This window comes from Numenius arquata, chromosome 3, assembly GCF_964106895.1.
Source record: "Numenius arquata chromosome 3, bNumArq3.hap1.1, whole genome shotgun sequence".
Lineage (NCBI taxonomy): Eukaryota > Metazoa > Chordata > Aves > Charadriiformes > Scolopacidae > Numenius > Numenius arquata.
The window spans coordinates 55,365,107-55,382,809 of record NC_133578.1 but is presented as its reverse complement, the minus strand read 5'-3'; the positions used below and the strand labels follow the sequence as shown (position 1 = coordinate 55,382,809).

General features: G+C 38.9%; 1 protein-coding gene across 1 annotated transcript in view; it reads left to right on the top strand.

Moving 5' to 3' along the window:
* The first annotated feature begins 1,202 nt into the window (after positions 1–1,202).
* The window catches only part of RGS22 (regulator of G protein signaling 22), a 59,274-nt gene continuing 42,773 nt past the window's right edge, over positions 1,203–17,703 (top strand). Inside the window, exons 1-5 of the mRNA XM_074145959.1 lie at positions 1,203–1,227; positions 1,862–1,890; positions 4,895–4,957; positions 13,158–13,379; positions 17,160–17,245. Coding sequence (XP_074002060.1) covers positions 1,203–1,227; positions 1,862–1,890; positions 4,895–4,957; positions 13,158–13,379; positions 17,160–17,245 — 425 coding nt within the window. The remainder of the gene's footprint in view (positions 1,228–1,861; positions 1,891–4,894; positions 4,958–13,157; positions 13,380–17,159; positions 17,246–17,703) is intronic.

The following is a 17,703-nucleotide window of genomic DNA, read 5'->3' as shown; positions in this document are numbered from 1 at the left end:
CCCAGGCACCGAGGTCAGGCTGACAGGCCTGTAGTTCCCTGGATCATCCTTCCGACCCTTCTTGTGGATGGGCGTCACATTTGCTAGGTGCCAGTCGGCTGGGACCTCCCCAGTTTGCCACGACTGTTGGTAGATGATGGAAAGTGGCTCTGCAAGCACTTCTGCCAGCTCCCTCAGAACCCTCAGGAAGAGGGGTAGAAACTAGGTAGAATGTTTTCTGATCCCAGTTGTGGAACACCTGAAGTCCACTTAAAACCTTATACTGGAGCCTGAATTCCTTCTTTGTACACAGCTTCAGCTGACCATACCAGAAATGTGACTTTCTCTTATATCCTTATACATTAACATTCTAGGAGTAGAGTCTCTTCTATATCTCTTAATGTCTTTTCCCCTTCCACATATGCTATTTATAAACCCCCTAACTGAGGGAAAACGCAGCTGCCTTTGGATTTCTGCTAGGTCTGGGTCCCGGCAGCAGGGCGAAGGCTTTGCCAAGGCTGCAGGTTGTGTTTCTGGTACATTGCAATGGAGCCGTTCGTACCTGTTAGGGAACAGCCCCGGTTTCATCTGGGCTTTAGGAATATGATGCTCCTTGCCTTTTCTTACTTAGCTGCAGTGGAAATTGTCTACCACAGGTAGGACTGACTTTGTTATTTGGGATCAAGCCTCACGATCTGCTTAGAGGTGCAGAATTATTTGGTACATGATATAAATTCATTGGTCATTAGTTGTATGTTTTAAGATATTTTTTATTTAAGGCAAAATCTCATGTGGCTGAAGGGCTTTGCTAATGTAGGAGAAGGCAGAATATCATTTTAGAGAAAGAACTGCCTAGGCCAATTGAGAAAAGAGCATTTAACTTAATTTCTTGCTGCAAATATCCTCCAATTCCTAGTTCACAGGCATCTCTTTTGGGACCACATCAGCAGTGTGCCTGATATCTGAGCCTGCTTCCCATCAGCAGTGGAAGCATTTGCTTGCCGCCCGGCTCATCCCATGTGTTGTTTGCAGTGCCATAGCAACCCCGCTTGCCCTGAGCCACGCAGCAGGGCCAGCCCGCCCCACCGCAGACCAGCACTCCCCAGTCAGGCCCAGCAGCTCTGCAGCTTCTATTTCTGGTCCGTAGCCCAGGATTTCACCTCTGCTAATGAGGTGGTAAGCATGCAGGTGTGGATGCCGGCCCGTATGTGGGTAGATCCGAGATGTGGTCGAAGAGGCTTACCACGGGTATGTAGCGCTTTCCGGCTCTGTGTCAGGCAGGGGGCCTGACCCCAGGGTGGTTGCCTCAGGTATAGATACAAAAGAGAGAGATTTTGAAATGCTAGGTTTAAACTTTCCCAGCAAAACTTATCGATCTGAAGAGAGAGCTTTAATCCCTTCAAATGGCATCACAAAAGACGAAATATTCTCCTAGAACAAGTGAGATTTGGTTATCTGGGAACACCCACAATTAGTTTTATTTTTTTTAATTTTATCATATGATTCGTAATATTTGCTGTTCGAGGCTCCCAGAGTCTCATACAAATCTGTGTTTTCATTAAACCCAGCAAGCTTCTAGTAATCAATTTTGGAGAGGAAAGCTGACAAGAAGTGAACTGATTTGTATGTAAAATAATCTAGTTAAATAATACTTTAATTATATTTAAATCATTCTTGTGATTCTCAACCTTTTTATGTATGGGTCAACATTACCACATTTTCTTAGAGTTTATTTTTTTTCCTCAGACTGAGTAATTTTATTTCAGAATATCCAGGAAGGTTGTCATGCCTCACTACTTTTTGTTTCTGTTCAGTAATCATAGTTGAACAAGCTTGATTGTATTGTTTGGATAACGTATGATGTTTCATTTTCGTATTTCAGAGCCTCCATGTATAACAGAAGAAGTGTTTGTAAGTATGCTTTATAAGGCTTGATCAGTCATTTTGTCATGCAACTGTAGAGCAAAAAAAAAGTTTTTGCAAACTGTTGTCTTGTTTCTCATTTTCCTCTGTGTAAGTATGGAGTACTGAGTAATTTCTTACAATTTTCTAAGAGGAAAAAAATACTTAGTTTGAAAATAACTAGGAAAAAAAAAAGTAAGAGGAACCTATGGAAACTCAGGATGGAAATGGAAAGGAACGTGAAATAGGATGAAGGAAGGAAACAATCAACTGGAAGTTTCAACGTGACAGGTTTAACAATCTTCTCTTTGCTTTACTTGTTCTGCCCTTTGCTCATAACTCATTGTAGGATTTCCCTGATGTTTGTCTTCTCATTCGAAAGGCCGATATGTTTGTCTGTTACGTCATAGGAAATGACACCTTAAGTCTTGCAGCTTAGGTAATGTTCGCCTCTTCTCATTTTGGATGCCTTTGTAACTGTGTATTTTAAAGTATTGCTATTCCTTTTGGGAGCCTGTAGATATTATTTTATTTATACTATTTATTATCATAAAAGAATCAACATGAATTCAGGTAGAGATAAATGATATATATAGCTGATATTTAGCTGTACGTATTATTTATGCATTTCAAGATGGTGCCGCTTTTACCCATGTTCAGCTTATCTTTTGGTGTCTAATAATATTTCTGTGTTTCTATATTTTTTCATGATGGCAGTAATAGAGAAAGCTATCAAATACTATAAATAGAAATTAGGTTTCTTTCCACAAAATATATACAATGATTGTATGCCATTGCTGAAATGATTTTAAAATTCCTTTCAATTTTAAGAGTGTCAGAAATCAGGCCCAGGGTATTCCTATTTGTACACAAATTGCACGAAGGCAAAACTACAGTTTTGGACCAATTTTTAGCACACCCTGACATCCAGTTGCAATTGTAAGGCAGCTTTTTCTAGTCATAATTTGGATTATGGAGCAGGAAAGATGGCATAGGCAGAAATGAAACAAAATGCTTCCTGACACAAAAATCTAAGCTGTAGTATCGTATATGCAACTCCATAACCTAAAATGTACAAATATGAAAGTGCAACTATGCTTTCAAACGAAAATAAGACTGACCACAAAAACCCCTCCAAAACCCAGAGGAAAGTATATTGTGTATAGATGCAGTAGGATCAGTAAGTAATAAAGCTTGCATTAATAAGATCATAAACATTTTATTGATTAATCAACCACTGTGTTTACATTTCTTGCTGTTATATGGGACTACAGAGAATTGTATCCTTGACAAATTAAAAACACATGTTACCTGTATATTCTTAAAGAGCTTGTACTTCAGCCAGTAATAAATTATTGTTTTTAATAAGTTCTTTAAAACAATAAAATAGTCACGTGGGGTATTATACCTAGCCACCTTCAGATTCATCCTTATCAGGGTCAAATATAGTTGTGCATTACCCAAACCAAATGTGAGGCAGACTGTAGCTTGTTTCTAATGACTTTCTTTTGTTAATTGTGTTAACACATACTGAATTGAGATTTCCGGAACTGATTGATTGCCTAGCGACATTAGTGCGAGGATTTTCTGTTGGCTTCAAAATGCTTTGGGTTAGACACTTTGGTAAATTCTCCTATTTAATTAGGGCCCTAACATGTCTGGGTCCATGGTACTGCAGCTGCATTGGACCATGTGCCTGTGATTCAAATGAAGCACAATCTGTGTGATGCAGAAAGCCTCGCTTTCAGTGTTGTTCAGCATTTTCCAGGAATGAGCATGAGGTAACTTGCCTGTCCTGTATCAGTCATAGCAGCAAACATAGCGCTAAGGAATAAATGTTGGCAGACTAAGGCTGGACAAATACCATCAAGTCTGATTCTGTCTTGTCATGCAGCACACAGGGGCCTTCTTGAGTTCATATTACAGTAGATTAGCTCAAGATTTCTTCCTTACCTAAGTACAAGCTGTCTCTAGGTGGAGACACCGTGGAGTTTGCATCAAGATACTGCCTGCCTGTAAGTGATACCACATACACTGTGCATAATCTCTCTTTAACACGCTGTTCATCCCTAGTGCATTTCAGTGCTATGAACTTAAGAAAATGAACTTAAGAAAGAGAAGAAAAGATTGGTGTCACAAGACCTTTGCTTATATCAGCAAATACATTTGATTTAGGTGCATTCTCCTTGTGTTTCGAGGCAGAAATAATAGAATATTCAAGAAACTGAAACTATTAAAACTTGTTCAGAAGTCTTCATTATATTGAAGACAGATTTCTGAGCATCAATGGAATAATGTTCTACTTGTACCTTCTGTTGAATTGAAATGAGGGTGGTGGTGATGCTATTTAGTGCAGTGGAAATAAGACTGAGATTGATATTTGTTGATTTGTCATAGCAAAATAAAATTAATTTCTGTTTTACAGTTTTTGAGTCTTATTAATAGGATTGAAAATGCAGGGGTCAGAAAGGGTACAAAACCACCTGCAGATGCAGTCTTCATTTCTGATGAGGTCAACAGGAAGTCTCCCAGTTCTGTCAGATGTCAAGTATGGCATATACTGCTTGCTTGGTAAGCCAAATTACAGATCAGTGAACTCCCTTTTATTCCAAACATCCCCAAGCAGCAGTGCGGGAGCAGAAGCAGGCTCTGGTGAACTTTCATACTCTTCTCCTTCCCAGATGTGAGGGAGAAAAGTATAATGTGGGGAATTTCTAGACTGTTAGCTTATGCACATTGAAGCTGTTGGGTTTCTGAAGGCTTTATCTGTAAATTTCTTGGCAAAGGATTTACCTTCATGTGTGTTTTTTAAATTGCTAGGACCTCAGTGATGTGCAGTGGCTAGAATATAACGAAGTTGCAATAATTGTATTCTCAAAAGTGGGAAATAACCTTTAGCAAAAGTTTGCATGTCATATCTCATGGAAAAGTCATTGTTTGAGGCAACAGTGCATTCAAACCATGTTAGTGCAGATTAGTACAAGCTTTGCTTTGTGGTTTTGTCTCTCTGTAGGAAGAATGCTTAGCCACAGATGATATGCTTGTGGACTACTTTAATGAATTTTTGAGTCTTCCGGTAAGTACCTTTTAGAAGTTCCTTGCAAAATACAAGAAACACTTTAATAAGATTAGTAGCATTTTGCTTAGAACATTTTGCATTTTGCCACTGAGAAATTAAATGGCCTTTACCATATGTCTATTTTAATGGTAGCAAGAGTTATTATTACAGATAATGTTATTATCTGTCAGGAAAAATAACATAGTATCTGGACTTCCGGAGACAGACTTTCTCTTGCAAATTTGCATATTAAATCATAGTGCACCAAAATAATATGATTAGGACAAAGAGATGTAAATACTTATATAAAAAGCATAAGGAGTCTACTTTTATTCCAGTATCATGACAGGCTGACACAACAAATGTTTGTCCTTTTACATTCTTCTGGCCATTAAAGTGGTCAATAACCACTTTACCTCAGGAACCGACTGAGATGATCTTAAAGGTCCCTTCCAACCTAGGCGATTCTGTGACTGTTTCTCTTCATGGCTGTGAAGACCTCAAAGTTGGCACTCCACTTCTCTTCCCCCCCTATCTGCAGCTAGAAGGATGCAGCCTTATGCTCTCTTCTGTGTGCTGATCTGGTTGCTGTTAAACCACCATACCAGTGCCCTATATTTAACCAGTTTTTGCTCCTTTTCCCTGTCAACTGCCCTGCCTCCCCACACTCTCATGGGAGTCACACATATTGTCCTGCTCCCTCAACGCAGCAACCTCACCCAACTTCATCTTGGTAGTCTCAGCCCTGAGTCTCCCTGTTCTCTCCATCCCCACACCTCACACCCATACTACTCTAGAAGGTGGCACAGACCTTTCCACAGTGTCACTCATGGCTCCCATGGGGTCCCCCAGCCTACTTACCCCAGAGCTGATCCACAGCCTGTCCCCCTCCTAAAGTACTTCAGCCCAAGAGGCTCCACTATGGGAACATATATCCATTTCTGCAACTTCTTTGGTAGGAATCACCACCAGCATTAGGAATGGGCAGAATATTTCTTGATGCTCCTTGGAACTAAGACTATGGTGCAGCCACTATTGAAATAAATTCAGTTATGATTCAGGTTTACCAAATTGAACTTGACATAGATGTTCTCTCTAAGCCACATCACAGATTTGTGTAAAAGTACACATAATGGGAGCTGCAGAACTAAGGATGGCAGAAAGGGCCATCCCCATGCCAATTTTTTATCTTGAAATAGAATCTGGAAGTATTAACTCTATATCAGAGTGTGGGGTTTGTGCACAGCAGCAATACTGACTTCTCTTATGAGCTCAGCCTTTACATGCTTTCACCACACTGCAAGATTCCTAAGAATAATTTTTACAAATCTAGGGAGACGAAGACAGAAGAAAATGTGTGGTGAGAGGGATGTATTTTTTCGTCTTTCTCCCCTACTTCCCCCCTCCTTGCAGCTGCTTTAGGATATCTGCCTAAATCCAAGCCTAACTACATAGCTTTTAAACCCAGGCCTTCTTCCACATGCCAGATTGCGCTCAGCACAGGAATACCGTCCTCCATGCCTTTGCTGCTTATTTGGAAACTATGCTTCAAGTTTTCCCCAAATCACAGAGGATGGAGCAGGTAAGAGGTTCAGCCTGCTTAGTCTCTGGGTCTTCCTGGACATGCACAGATTTCAGGACATAATTAGAGGCCAAAATTCTCCTTAGCCTCAGAAGGCTCCTCAGCCCGCAGTCCTGGCACAGCTCAGCAGCTCTGAACCACAGCAAATGTCCAGGCACTCCTGATGGCTCTGGAAGCCCTCAGAACAGAGTTCACAGACACTCCTCAGTAAACACTGTTTTACGCTGTTAGTCTTGGTAGGTTTCTATGATGGCACATGGTCTCTCTTCTACATATTTACATATCTTTATGAAAACAGATGCTCTATTAGCTATTTTTATCTGTAATGTTCTCATAATTGGTTTTATTTTCTCTTTGATCTTTTCTGAAGATTTACCCTCCTCAGAATTAAGTTCTACTAATGCCTTGAGTTCTGTGGTTTGAATACCTTATATTCCCAATTTCCCTCTCCTTCTCAGAAGACTTCTACTAAAAGACCGCATTGAAATTTCCATTGCTTTATTCTTGTTGTGCTTATATGCTGTTGCCTGGGAACAGTATTACCCAGGTGTGCTAGTAGTTAGGCAACAAGTTAAACTGAAAATATTGTGTGACTTGATACAAGAAATCAGGGGTAGCACGTGCTTATTTTAAGAGACTGCCTCTGCGTTGATTTATAATGCACCCCTAGTGTATGGAAAGTTGTATCAATGGGGACTTGCTATAGCGGCAGCAGATTTTTTTTTCTTTGATTTACAGTATATCCTTTAAGTGATCCTGTTGTTATAATAATATTCAATACAATCTGACGTGAATATCTAGGTACTCCAAAGATCTACATACTGTAATAAAGGATAGTTTGTACAGAAAATATTTCTGAAAGATAAAATAATACAAAAACCCTCATGAGGGCACTTGTTTCCAGTAGTAAAGTGATTTCACAGTAGCAGAAACAAATTACATGACATACAAACGAGTTACACCTTCCTTAGTAACTAATCTAAAATGAAAGATTTAAGAGAAACATTGGCCTGGATACATTTCCATTTCTAGCCTGTCAGGCATCCCTAGAATTCAAATCTTTGGTCCATGTATTTAAAACATCCAAGAACATGTTTATCCAGCAATGAAAATTCAGAAGTCAGAAATAGCCTTCCAGCTCAGTGTTGGTGGCCTCGCTAAGAAAGCACACTAACGTCAACTTGTTTCTCCTGCGCTCTTCAAGATGCCTGCTACTCATTCCACCCCAAGACCATGCTGGGACCTTACCCCTCATTTTCCAGCTACCAGTGGAACAGGTCCTGATGAAAATAACACTCCTCTTTGCAACCTCAAGGAGTTGCACTAGAGTCAGAAAAGCTAACTGTACCTCAGTTGAAGTACTTCAGGAGATGGGATTCTTGGTGTCAAGTCCCCAGCTGTGGGTTTCCCTTGCAGTAGAAAGCTACCAAGTGACCACAATATTATCAACTTGAGATTTGAAGACTACTTCTTTTGAAAGTCATTCTCACTATAAAAGCTCTCTGCTGAATAGTTTGGGATCCAGGATTTGATGCAGGTGATGATTCTGAAAATAATTAAAGCCCACATAATAAAGTTTGGGCCAATCGGTCTTTCTGAAAACAGAATGGTCCTGAAAACCTGGTGCTGTCAAGAGTAAAACCAGGCCTGATCTATGAGTAGCAGATGACGGAAAGGGCAGAAAGCAAAAATCAATCCACTCTGCCGCAAGGTTCAGGCCCTTCTCTGCTTTGAAGATGGCTGTGAATAATTCAAAGCATCAATTCATGCTCATTAGTTTTCTCTTGTCTTTTCCAGGTGTGTGGAGGGAGGCTCCTCATGCCAACACAACCTCCCTTAAAAAGGCTTTTACATCAATGAGGCCCTACATGCATGTTATGTTGAGTCTTACCCAGGGCTGAAACTTGCTTGATGTCTTTGATATTAAAGGAAGCCTAAAAAGCCCTCCCAACTTCTTTTATTATTGATAGTGGGTTTACCCAAAATTTTCTCCTCTTCTCTCTTAATTAGATTGTGGTATGTGATTGTGACTTTTGTCCTATTCATTAGCAGAAGGGAAATCCTGGACTCATTAAAGTCAATGGGAGATTTGCCATTGACCACGTGCAGTGTGAATTTTCCAGGCACTTTCTAGAGCTGCTCAAATTCTCTTCTGGTCTGAACTCTTACTGACATTTATTTATGATACATGCATACCCATCTTAAGGAAGTTTTGGCAAAGCTCCTGGATGAGGACTCTATTCATTCCCACCCTTTCAGGGCCTTAACCTAAGAGGCGGCCAAGCTGCGGTCATTCTGTTTCTCTTGGGGTCAAACTACATTACTCAGGGTGGGATGTGGTGAGCATATTTACACATTTGTTAAGTGTATCTGGAGTCAAGTATATCTGAAAACTGTTAAGGCAGAGAACAGTAAGATTTATATGTCTGATATCCTGGCAACATGGTGATGGATGCTGTTTTGGTTTCTGTTTTGGGAGGACTGAGGGAAATTTGCCTTCCCTTCAGTTAAATGTATAACTTCAGGTTTCAAAATTATGTATTCTATTTATTCTTCAGCTGAAACCATACTCAATGTGCATTTGACAACTAAGAAATTTCATTGCTGTCAAAAATGTACACGTGATTGTTTAATTAATAGTATTGCTGTACTACAGTCTGAAAGCAGCTTTTGTTGTTTGGTTAGAGATTTTTTCTGAAGCCGAGATTACTACACTGAGTTACATTGATCATACTGGGCTCAAGGGGAGAATTGCCTGTGAGTGAAAGAGTTTGCAAAGTCTCTGTGGACTACTTATTTGTTGGTATTCTCAAGTCCTTGTTGATACTATTTATTGTGCTAAATTGATAATGTATGAATCCCAAGCTTCAAGGCTCCTGCCAAAATGGATTTATTTTTTCTTAACATCTTGAGGTATAATTTGGCTCTGGAGTTTTCCCTCTCTATCTTCAAAGGATCAAAAATTGGCCCAAACTAGAGAGAGAATGTAGGGAAGAATGCGTTGATACACTTAGTCTTTGGTTAGTGTATTTTACTTGTCTGTAAAAAGCCAAAGTGCTTGCCAAATGTAGGGTAAGAAAGACATTTTTTAGTATATTAGATTGGCACAGTTTTTTCCCTTCCTTTATAGTGTAGGCTATCATCCACTTCTTAACAAAGGCATCTTCACTGAAGATATTCCTTGTTATTGCAATGACCTAGTATATTGGTGGTGCCATAAACCTCTCTCATTATTGTCCTGTGAAACATTGTAGGATTTTACAGCACTTGGCTTCTGTGGAAAAGGTTTAACGTTTGCTACAGGGTATTGAACAGGATTTTTTTTGTAGCTTGTAATGTATGGGAATGGTTAGATTGTGTGTTTTGGTACAAAGTTTTCCACATACTGAGAGGGAAATGGATTGACTGATCCTCTCTGTCCTGTACTGTAGCTGGGAAAATGTTTCCTACAAGAAATTGAGTTACTCTTTTTTGTGTGTTCCCATTTGATTTTTGTCATGGCATTATAACTTTTTTCATGTAGTGGGGATGAGTTAAGAAGGTCAGCGCTTACCTCTTCTTTTATCATGCTTATAAAAACCATTCCGATTTATCATTTCGGTTTTCTTAAATAAGCAAGTGAAATACTCTTCTGCAGAAAGGTTTTAACTATTCTAAAATGCTTTTATATGATAGTTTGATGAGATGCTCTGTCTGGTGGGATTTTTAGAGAGTCATAGATCACTCAGGCTGTAAGGGGTTTTGGGGAGGTCTGTAGTTTGGCTTCCTGCTCAAAGCAGGGTCAATGCTTTAGTGTTGAGACCAGGTTGCTTGGCACCTTCTCCAATTGGTCTTGAAAACCTCCAACAACTGATGTCATAGTCTCTCTGGACAGCCTGTTCCAATGCTAATCATCCCACAATTACCTTTTTTCTTATATCTAGTTGAGACGTCTATTGTTTCAATGTATGACCATGGTCTCTTGTCCTCCCACCATGCACCCTCATGAAAAGCCTGGGTCTACCTTCTCAGTAACCTCCTTGAAAGTACTGTAAGACTGCTGCTAGGTCCTCCCAGAGGACCTCCTCTTCTTCAGGCTAAACAACACCACTTCCCTCAACCTCTCCTCACATGGCAAGTGCTCCAGCCTCTGACCATCTCGGTGGTCTTCTGCTGGACTTATTTAAATATATGAACATATACTCATATATATGTACTGGGGACCCAAAACCAGATGCAGTATTCCAGATGTAGTCTTACTACTGTCAAGTAGAGGGGATCTACTGGCTACTCTCTGACTGATACAAAATCAGATGCATGCCTCTTAATGTTTCTGAAGATAGGTAACTATATCTTGGCCCAGAACCCAAAAGTCTGGACTAGAACCACCTTTTTCAGTCAAGTATGTAGTGTATGACGTCTTAATCCTCTTATTCCATCAGTGTATGTTCTTTTGTTCCATTTGTATATGTGTCTTACAAATGATTTGTAGTCAGACGCCCAAAATAGCAATACACTTTCATTTTAAAAATTGTCACCAGCATCTGTTTCACTACATTAAAGTTGCCGTATGTTTTCTATTCAGTTAATTAGAATACGTATTGAAAAGCCTAGATCTAGAGTGAGTTACTTAGGATTAAGTAAAAGTAGATGTGTGTGATAAACTAATGTTGTCTCTGCTTAGTTTTCAAGTTGAATAACATGGAACTAAAATAACCTGGTCATGTCTAGTCACATAGCCCTATATTATGGAATTTGCACTTTGTTTGCTTTTCTCCACAAGCAAGAGCATTTCGAATCTTGAGAGAATCAAGCACCTTGTTTCTTAGTGTATTTTCTTCTGTTTCCTTTTTAAAAACATGAAAAAAAAAATAAGAAAGAATACATTTGTAGGTTATTAAGGTTGCACAGTTAGTCACTTATAAGTTGGTAGCAGCCCAAAGTAGGTTTGAAAGTAAATGAAATGTACACACAGTGAATTGGGAGGGGGTCTAAATGAAGTATAGAGAAATCTACTTACTACATATAAAAGCCTCTTTAAAATGCTGTTCAGTACATCTGGAGAAAAAGCACTAAAACCTGCAGAGTACCCTGGAGAAAATTAATGCCAAAAGAGGCACAAGGTGTCAGAGAACAAAAACCAAGCCATGATTTTCAACTAACGTTAGGTAACTAAAGAGACTAATGCAATTCAATGCATGGCTCTGAGCAGTGACAGTCTGATGTCATAGGCACTAACCATACACTTAGAGCTCCCACATGCTACGTGCTTTGCCAGGCTGAGCCTCCACAGTGAGACATTATAGGATAAGTAGGGAATGTTGTAACCACACGTTGCAGCCACATGGTTTGATCCTGTGCATTGCTCTACAAGTCATTGATCAACAAGGGGGCTTCAAATAGAAGCAGCAAAATAGCTGACGCTGACACGGTTACTTTGGACTTATACGGGTGTGAAAAAGAGTAAAATTGGTCTGTAATATATTTCTATATTATATGTAGCATATATTCAGCATATCTAGTATGTATATGAATTGTGCCTTTGTGTGTATATATGTGATATATGAAAATGTTCAAGGAAATGAAAAATGTAGTGCTTGAAAAAATAAAATAATCTTATTAAGTGCAGGGGAATGACAACTGTACAAACACCAGGTGGGTTCCCGTCTGGAATGAAGCCAAAAAGGATTTTGGCACTGGGTCTGGATATGGCCAGGATTTTCTTCAGTTCTTAAATAGAACATGCCGCCCTGTTCTCCAGCTCAGTGCGGAGATGCTTATATGCACTGGTTGTAAATAATCTCATATTCATACCTGTCTTGGGTACCACCCATTACTTCTGTAAAATCCATCATATTTTCCCTCTTCATTTCAAGTAAGAGAATTTGAAAGATAATCTTTTAGAAGAAAAGGCAGGAAAATACCTAATACCAGAGCTCAAAGGATGAAAGATGGCTCTGCAGTGGTTTTTTTGGAGTTGACAATGGTTACAATTACATAGCTGAAGATGAAATCTGGTCTACCTCATGTGTTACACAGTATATCACTGAACTAGTGATGTACAATAAAACTTATTACAGGCCATAGGTTTTGGTAGGTGGTTGACCTACAAGTAACAATATGGCGAAAATCCTTTCCTACATATGGAAATCTTCACATTCGTCCTCCTCAAACACATCTCACATTTAACAGGACAGCTTCATTGCTAATCTTTTCAAGCTCTGATTTTTTTTTTTTTTTTGTGCTAATGAATGGGAGAGTAACACTGGAGATCTGATCCTACAGGTAAGTAGCCTCCTGCAGGACAGATTCTAAAGTCACTGTGAATTATATATTCTAGATATCTGTGCATGAATCTATTATTTGCATGTGAAAAAGGTCTATGATCTAGAATGAGTTAAATTCCTGACAATTAAGCATAGATGAGACAAAAAGTAGGAATGCTTTGGAAAGCTATACAGCAAAGAGACTAAAGAAAAAGAATGCAGAAAAATTACTATTCCGGGCCCTAAAGATAAACTACAGCAGGCAAGAGAAAGAAGCCTCAAAATACCAGCTTGCGCTCTGTAGGATGCTTCTATACTATAAAAAGTAACTTTCTTAAATGAAAGACGTCCCTTATTACAATGTTATAAACTTTCCAAATTTCTTTTGCAGACTTTTGCCCAGCCAATTAAGTTTAACTCTGACTTTGGGGTTTTTGAAGTAGTTAATGATGCCCCACAATGCCTGGAAAGCCAGCTGAAAAAAACCCTGGATGATCAGAAACCTCCAAACCCCATTTATGATGTTCTAAGGAAAGCAAAGAATGATGGGCAGCTCTCCAAAATGCACAGCGATTCTCCAACCTTCAATATTGATCCAAATTACAACACTATGGTAAGCATCTTATAGCCCTTGAGTTTATATTTAGATCTTACTGTAGAGATACTGGCAGTAGTTATTGTTGTGTTTGGCTTGGTAGCTTGGGAAAAATGTTAATTTATGTTAGGAAAACATAATGATGGGCCAAATTATGCCCTGCAATGCACATGTGTCTACCAGACAAGTGAATGGAATTACACATATACATCCTGTAGCACAAAATTTTGAAGATTTTGTAGGGCAGGATTAGGTTGTGTGGTCTGAATACTTTTTAATATTAAAAGAAAAAATATTATGACAACAGTGACTTTACTAGTGATCCCTGGAATGTGCAAATTGACTGAAACTAATGCATCTCAGTCTTTCCTTATTAATTAATTTCCTTGTGTGGCTATGAGCTCATCTGTGGTCTGGCAACACATAAGTCTCTCTTCCATTAATTCCCAAAGGATTTACATGGTTAACATCAATTGAAATGGCCAGAGAAAATAATCTTTGGCCACAAGAAAGCTAAATTAGTGGAAAGATAGGTTAGATTTCAGAAAAAAAATCTTGTTTCAGACTTGCTCAGACACTATCAATTTTGGTGTTCTTACCTGTTTACTTTCAAGGCTGTCTTCGCACCAAATTAAGCAGGTTAAAATTGGCAATTAAAGCACCACATACACCTGCAAGACTAGAAGACAGTACAATTAGTTGTGGGAGTTTACCTTTAAACAATAGCTTTGGAAGAGAAAAAATATTTCACTGGAATACTTAGTTTATTCCTTCTTGCTTACTTTGCATTGGTGTGACTGATGTGACTTTAGTTCATTTCATTTAAGGCCAGCCTAAGGTCTTGCTACATTTTTAGAGGCGGCTGCTCTAAATTATGTCATAGCTGGAAAGCTGAGAGAAAAGCAGGGAGTTATAACAGACTGCTGCTTTGCCCACTATTAGCTTAATGGTTTTCAGAAAACAGTTTTGAGAGAGGTCAAAAGGCAATGCTGTTTAACAAAATTATAGTAATGGGAAATTGCAATTATCTGCACCTAAACTGGACAAATGCTACAAAAGGACAAGGCTCACAGGCATCCCTACCATGTTAAATTATTATTTTCACAAATACTTTTCTTGAGAGCACAAAAGCAGAAGAGCTGCTCTCGATATCTTATTTGCTCTCAGGATTCAACTGAGGAAATGTGTGCTTGTGCAAGTGTGATTAACACTCTGGGATAATCTCACATCATTGCAACTCTGGATGGCTTTTCTTGACAAATTCAAAGCCTTTTCACTATTACTTTCATGTGGTTTGGAGCAACAGGGGTTCTGTATTATTTAAGAATGCATTTCTTTGGGTCATTTTCCATAGATGGGAAGTATTATGGCCTTTTGAGAAGTAGCATGCCTCAGTACACTTTCTTCCCCTTTTGGGGGGAAAGGGTGATGTTTCTTCTTATTTTTGATGACTCCTTTACTGGACAGGTAACCTAAATGCCTCACCCAGTTCAGCTTGGCATTTCAAGGCTGAGCTGGAACAAAATGGCCTACAAAACATCATGCCAAAAAATTGTCGCTGCAACTACACAAGCTGAAAGAAGTCAGCTTCATTCATTGTACTACACTATGACGGAACCAGAAGTCATCCCAGACCAACTCCATCAAGTAGTTCAGTTCAAATCAAATAGGATTTGATCCTTCAGGCACCAGGTGATGCAGGCTCCTTTGCTTTGACTGCTTTCTTTGCACTGACTGGAGAGATTGACCGTTGCTTTGAATGTTACATTGCTACAAAAAGTCACCTTGAGTGGCCATCACTGGTGCATTACTAATGAAAATGAGCTACGATTGGAGAATCTTAGTAGGCCTTTCAGGCTACAGCCTGAATTTAAAGATGTCCTACATAAGAAACACAGCTGGTGCTATTTTTCTCTGTGTTTTACTTTCCTCTGTCAGAAATTTACAGATAAGCAAAAGTTCTCAGCATGTGTGCATCCACACTTGCAAATATTGATATGGAGGTAAGTATCTTCTTATCAATAGTCAAAATCAATTTGGCGTAAAATATGTTAAGAAAAAAACCTGTGGAGTTGGGTAGAATTGATCACAACTATGGAAAAAAACTGGCTGGCATCCCACATACCTTACTTCAGAGAAACCCCAGTTCAGCAAAGCACTTAAGTATGTGTTTAACTTTAATCAAGGGAAGTTAAACACATGCTTAAACTTAAACACGTGCTAAAAGCTTTACTGGATTGGGTCCCAGCAAGGCCTAAGGCTGACTGGGTAAGGAAGATAACCAAGGTAACAAACCCCATCAGATTAAATGTAGCATCTTTCTCTGGGGAAGGGGAAAGAGTAGAGTTTCTTTCCTTCTGATGGTATACAGAATTTTGTGTACCAGCCATGTACAGACATGAACATGTTATGAATTACTCAGATAAAAAACTGGGCTGTGAGTCAGTAAATGCATAAATATTAAATGCCAAAATAAAGAGACAATCTTCTGTACTCCAAAAAAGCTTGTCAGTTACCAAAAGGAGGCATACAGTGTGTGGTTGGGAGTAATTAGTCTCCATCTCCACAAATTACATTGTATGAGCCACTGCCAACATAAGCTTTCCATATTTTGAAATATTTTCTTCTCTCTAAATGAAACCACCCACTTTCTGTGTAATTCAGATCTTTTTTAATCCCCTACAGATATATATGTGGCAGAAATAACCCTTGTCCCTAATGGAATATTAGCTCATGGAAAGAAAATCTGAAACGTAATCTACATGAACTGATTATTTGATATAGCAAGGAGCATCCATCCTTGCCCAAACTTCACCTGTTTTTATGGACAAAGGGAGTTACTGCATTCTTCCAAATCATCAGCCTCACCATCACTAAAAGGAAAAATGTATCTCAGATAAACAATTCAGGTCATCTCCTAAAAGTGAAAAAAGTACACTCCTAAAAAAAAAAAAGTTAAAAAGTGTACTGTGTGTAATTTCTAAGGGGAACAGCTATGGATCACTGTGGCCGGTAGTCAGAGGGCTCACTCTCTGTGTAAGACCCTAGGCAGAGTTTTTGGCTAGTTGGCTCTGTGCAGCTCGCTGCTCGACACCTCCCTTGCACCCCCCAACCCACTTATTGGAGGTACTTTCCTCTCTGTTTTGATGAGACACCGAGACTTAGACCGCCTGAGCAGAAATCTGTTATGAGCCCGACCCATAACACACTCAGGTTTCCACTGTAAGAGTTACTGTGTGCAATGCAGTTGTGCAATACTCCAACATAAAAGCGGGGAAGGTGGTAACTGATTGACTTTTTATTTGTTTGATTTTGTTTTTAATATCCACAGCTCTCCCATTCTGGGAGTACAATTTAATTTAAGAGTTCCTTACTCTGCAAATTCTTCAGGGAAAATGTAATTGTGGTTATTGATAAAATGTGATAAAGTCAGAAAAATTATCAGTTTCCTATTGCAGAAAAATTATGAGCATCTAATTTGTGTTTGGTATTGTACTATAAATGCATGATTCACACACAGATTATTTCTGAAGAAAAACCACTATGTTTCATTAAAAAACTTATATTCTTATAGGTGAAATCAGTTTTAGACCTTATTAGCTGTTTATAGGAAAGTAAGTTAACTCAATTGTCCTAGCACGATTAAGGTTAAACTGAGTAACAAAGGTGATGTTAATTGTATATTTGTCTTCCTGAGACAATGCTTCTGTATAAGATGGATAGAGAGAATCAGTTACATGGCAAACAAAATGAGAAAGTCAAGAACACTACAAATGTTTGGCATTTCTTTTTTAATAGTGTCTTGATCGAGAACAAGCAATTCAGTGGATTAAGAAAGAAAGACTTCCAGCATTTCTAGAAAGTGACTGTTACTTTGAATACAGGTATTCCAATCTTATATGCTGTCTCTTGTTTTAAATTTGTACATTTTTCTCTTCTGTTTAATTCACCTTGACAGTATCCTTAATATGTTTTCTCCCACCTCTAGTCCTGTGTGTTTAATTTTAGCATTTTAGTGAGCTGGATAAAGTAAAATCAGTGACTACTTTCACTCATCATTCTGTAGTTTTCCTTGACCATGAGTTGCATACTATGTTATACCATTACAAAGAAAGTAGGAGTGGGGTTCATTGATTTCTGAATCTCTGTTCCACAGAGATATCACAGTAGCAATGCATCTCTCTCTAATGAATATGGAGGCCATATAAGTGGAAGATATGAATCCAGGAAATCTATTGGGAAAAAAAAAGCCACCCCTTTTTATTTCAGTTTTAAGTTTTCTGTCTTTGGGCCCATTGTTAGACTTCCTTTTGCAAGGTTCTCTGTGGGATGCCGTGGCATA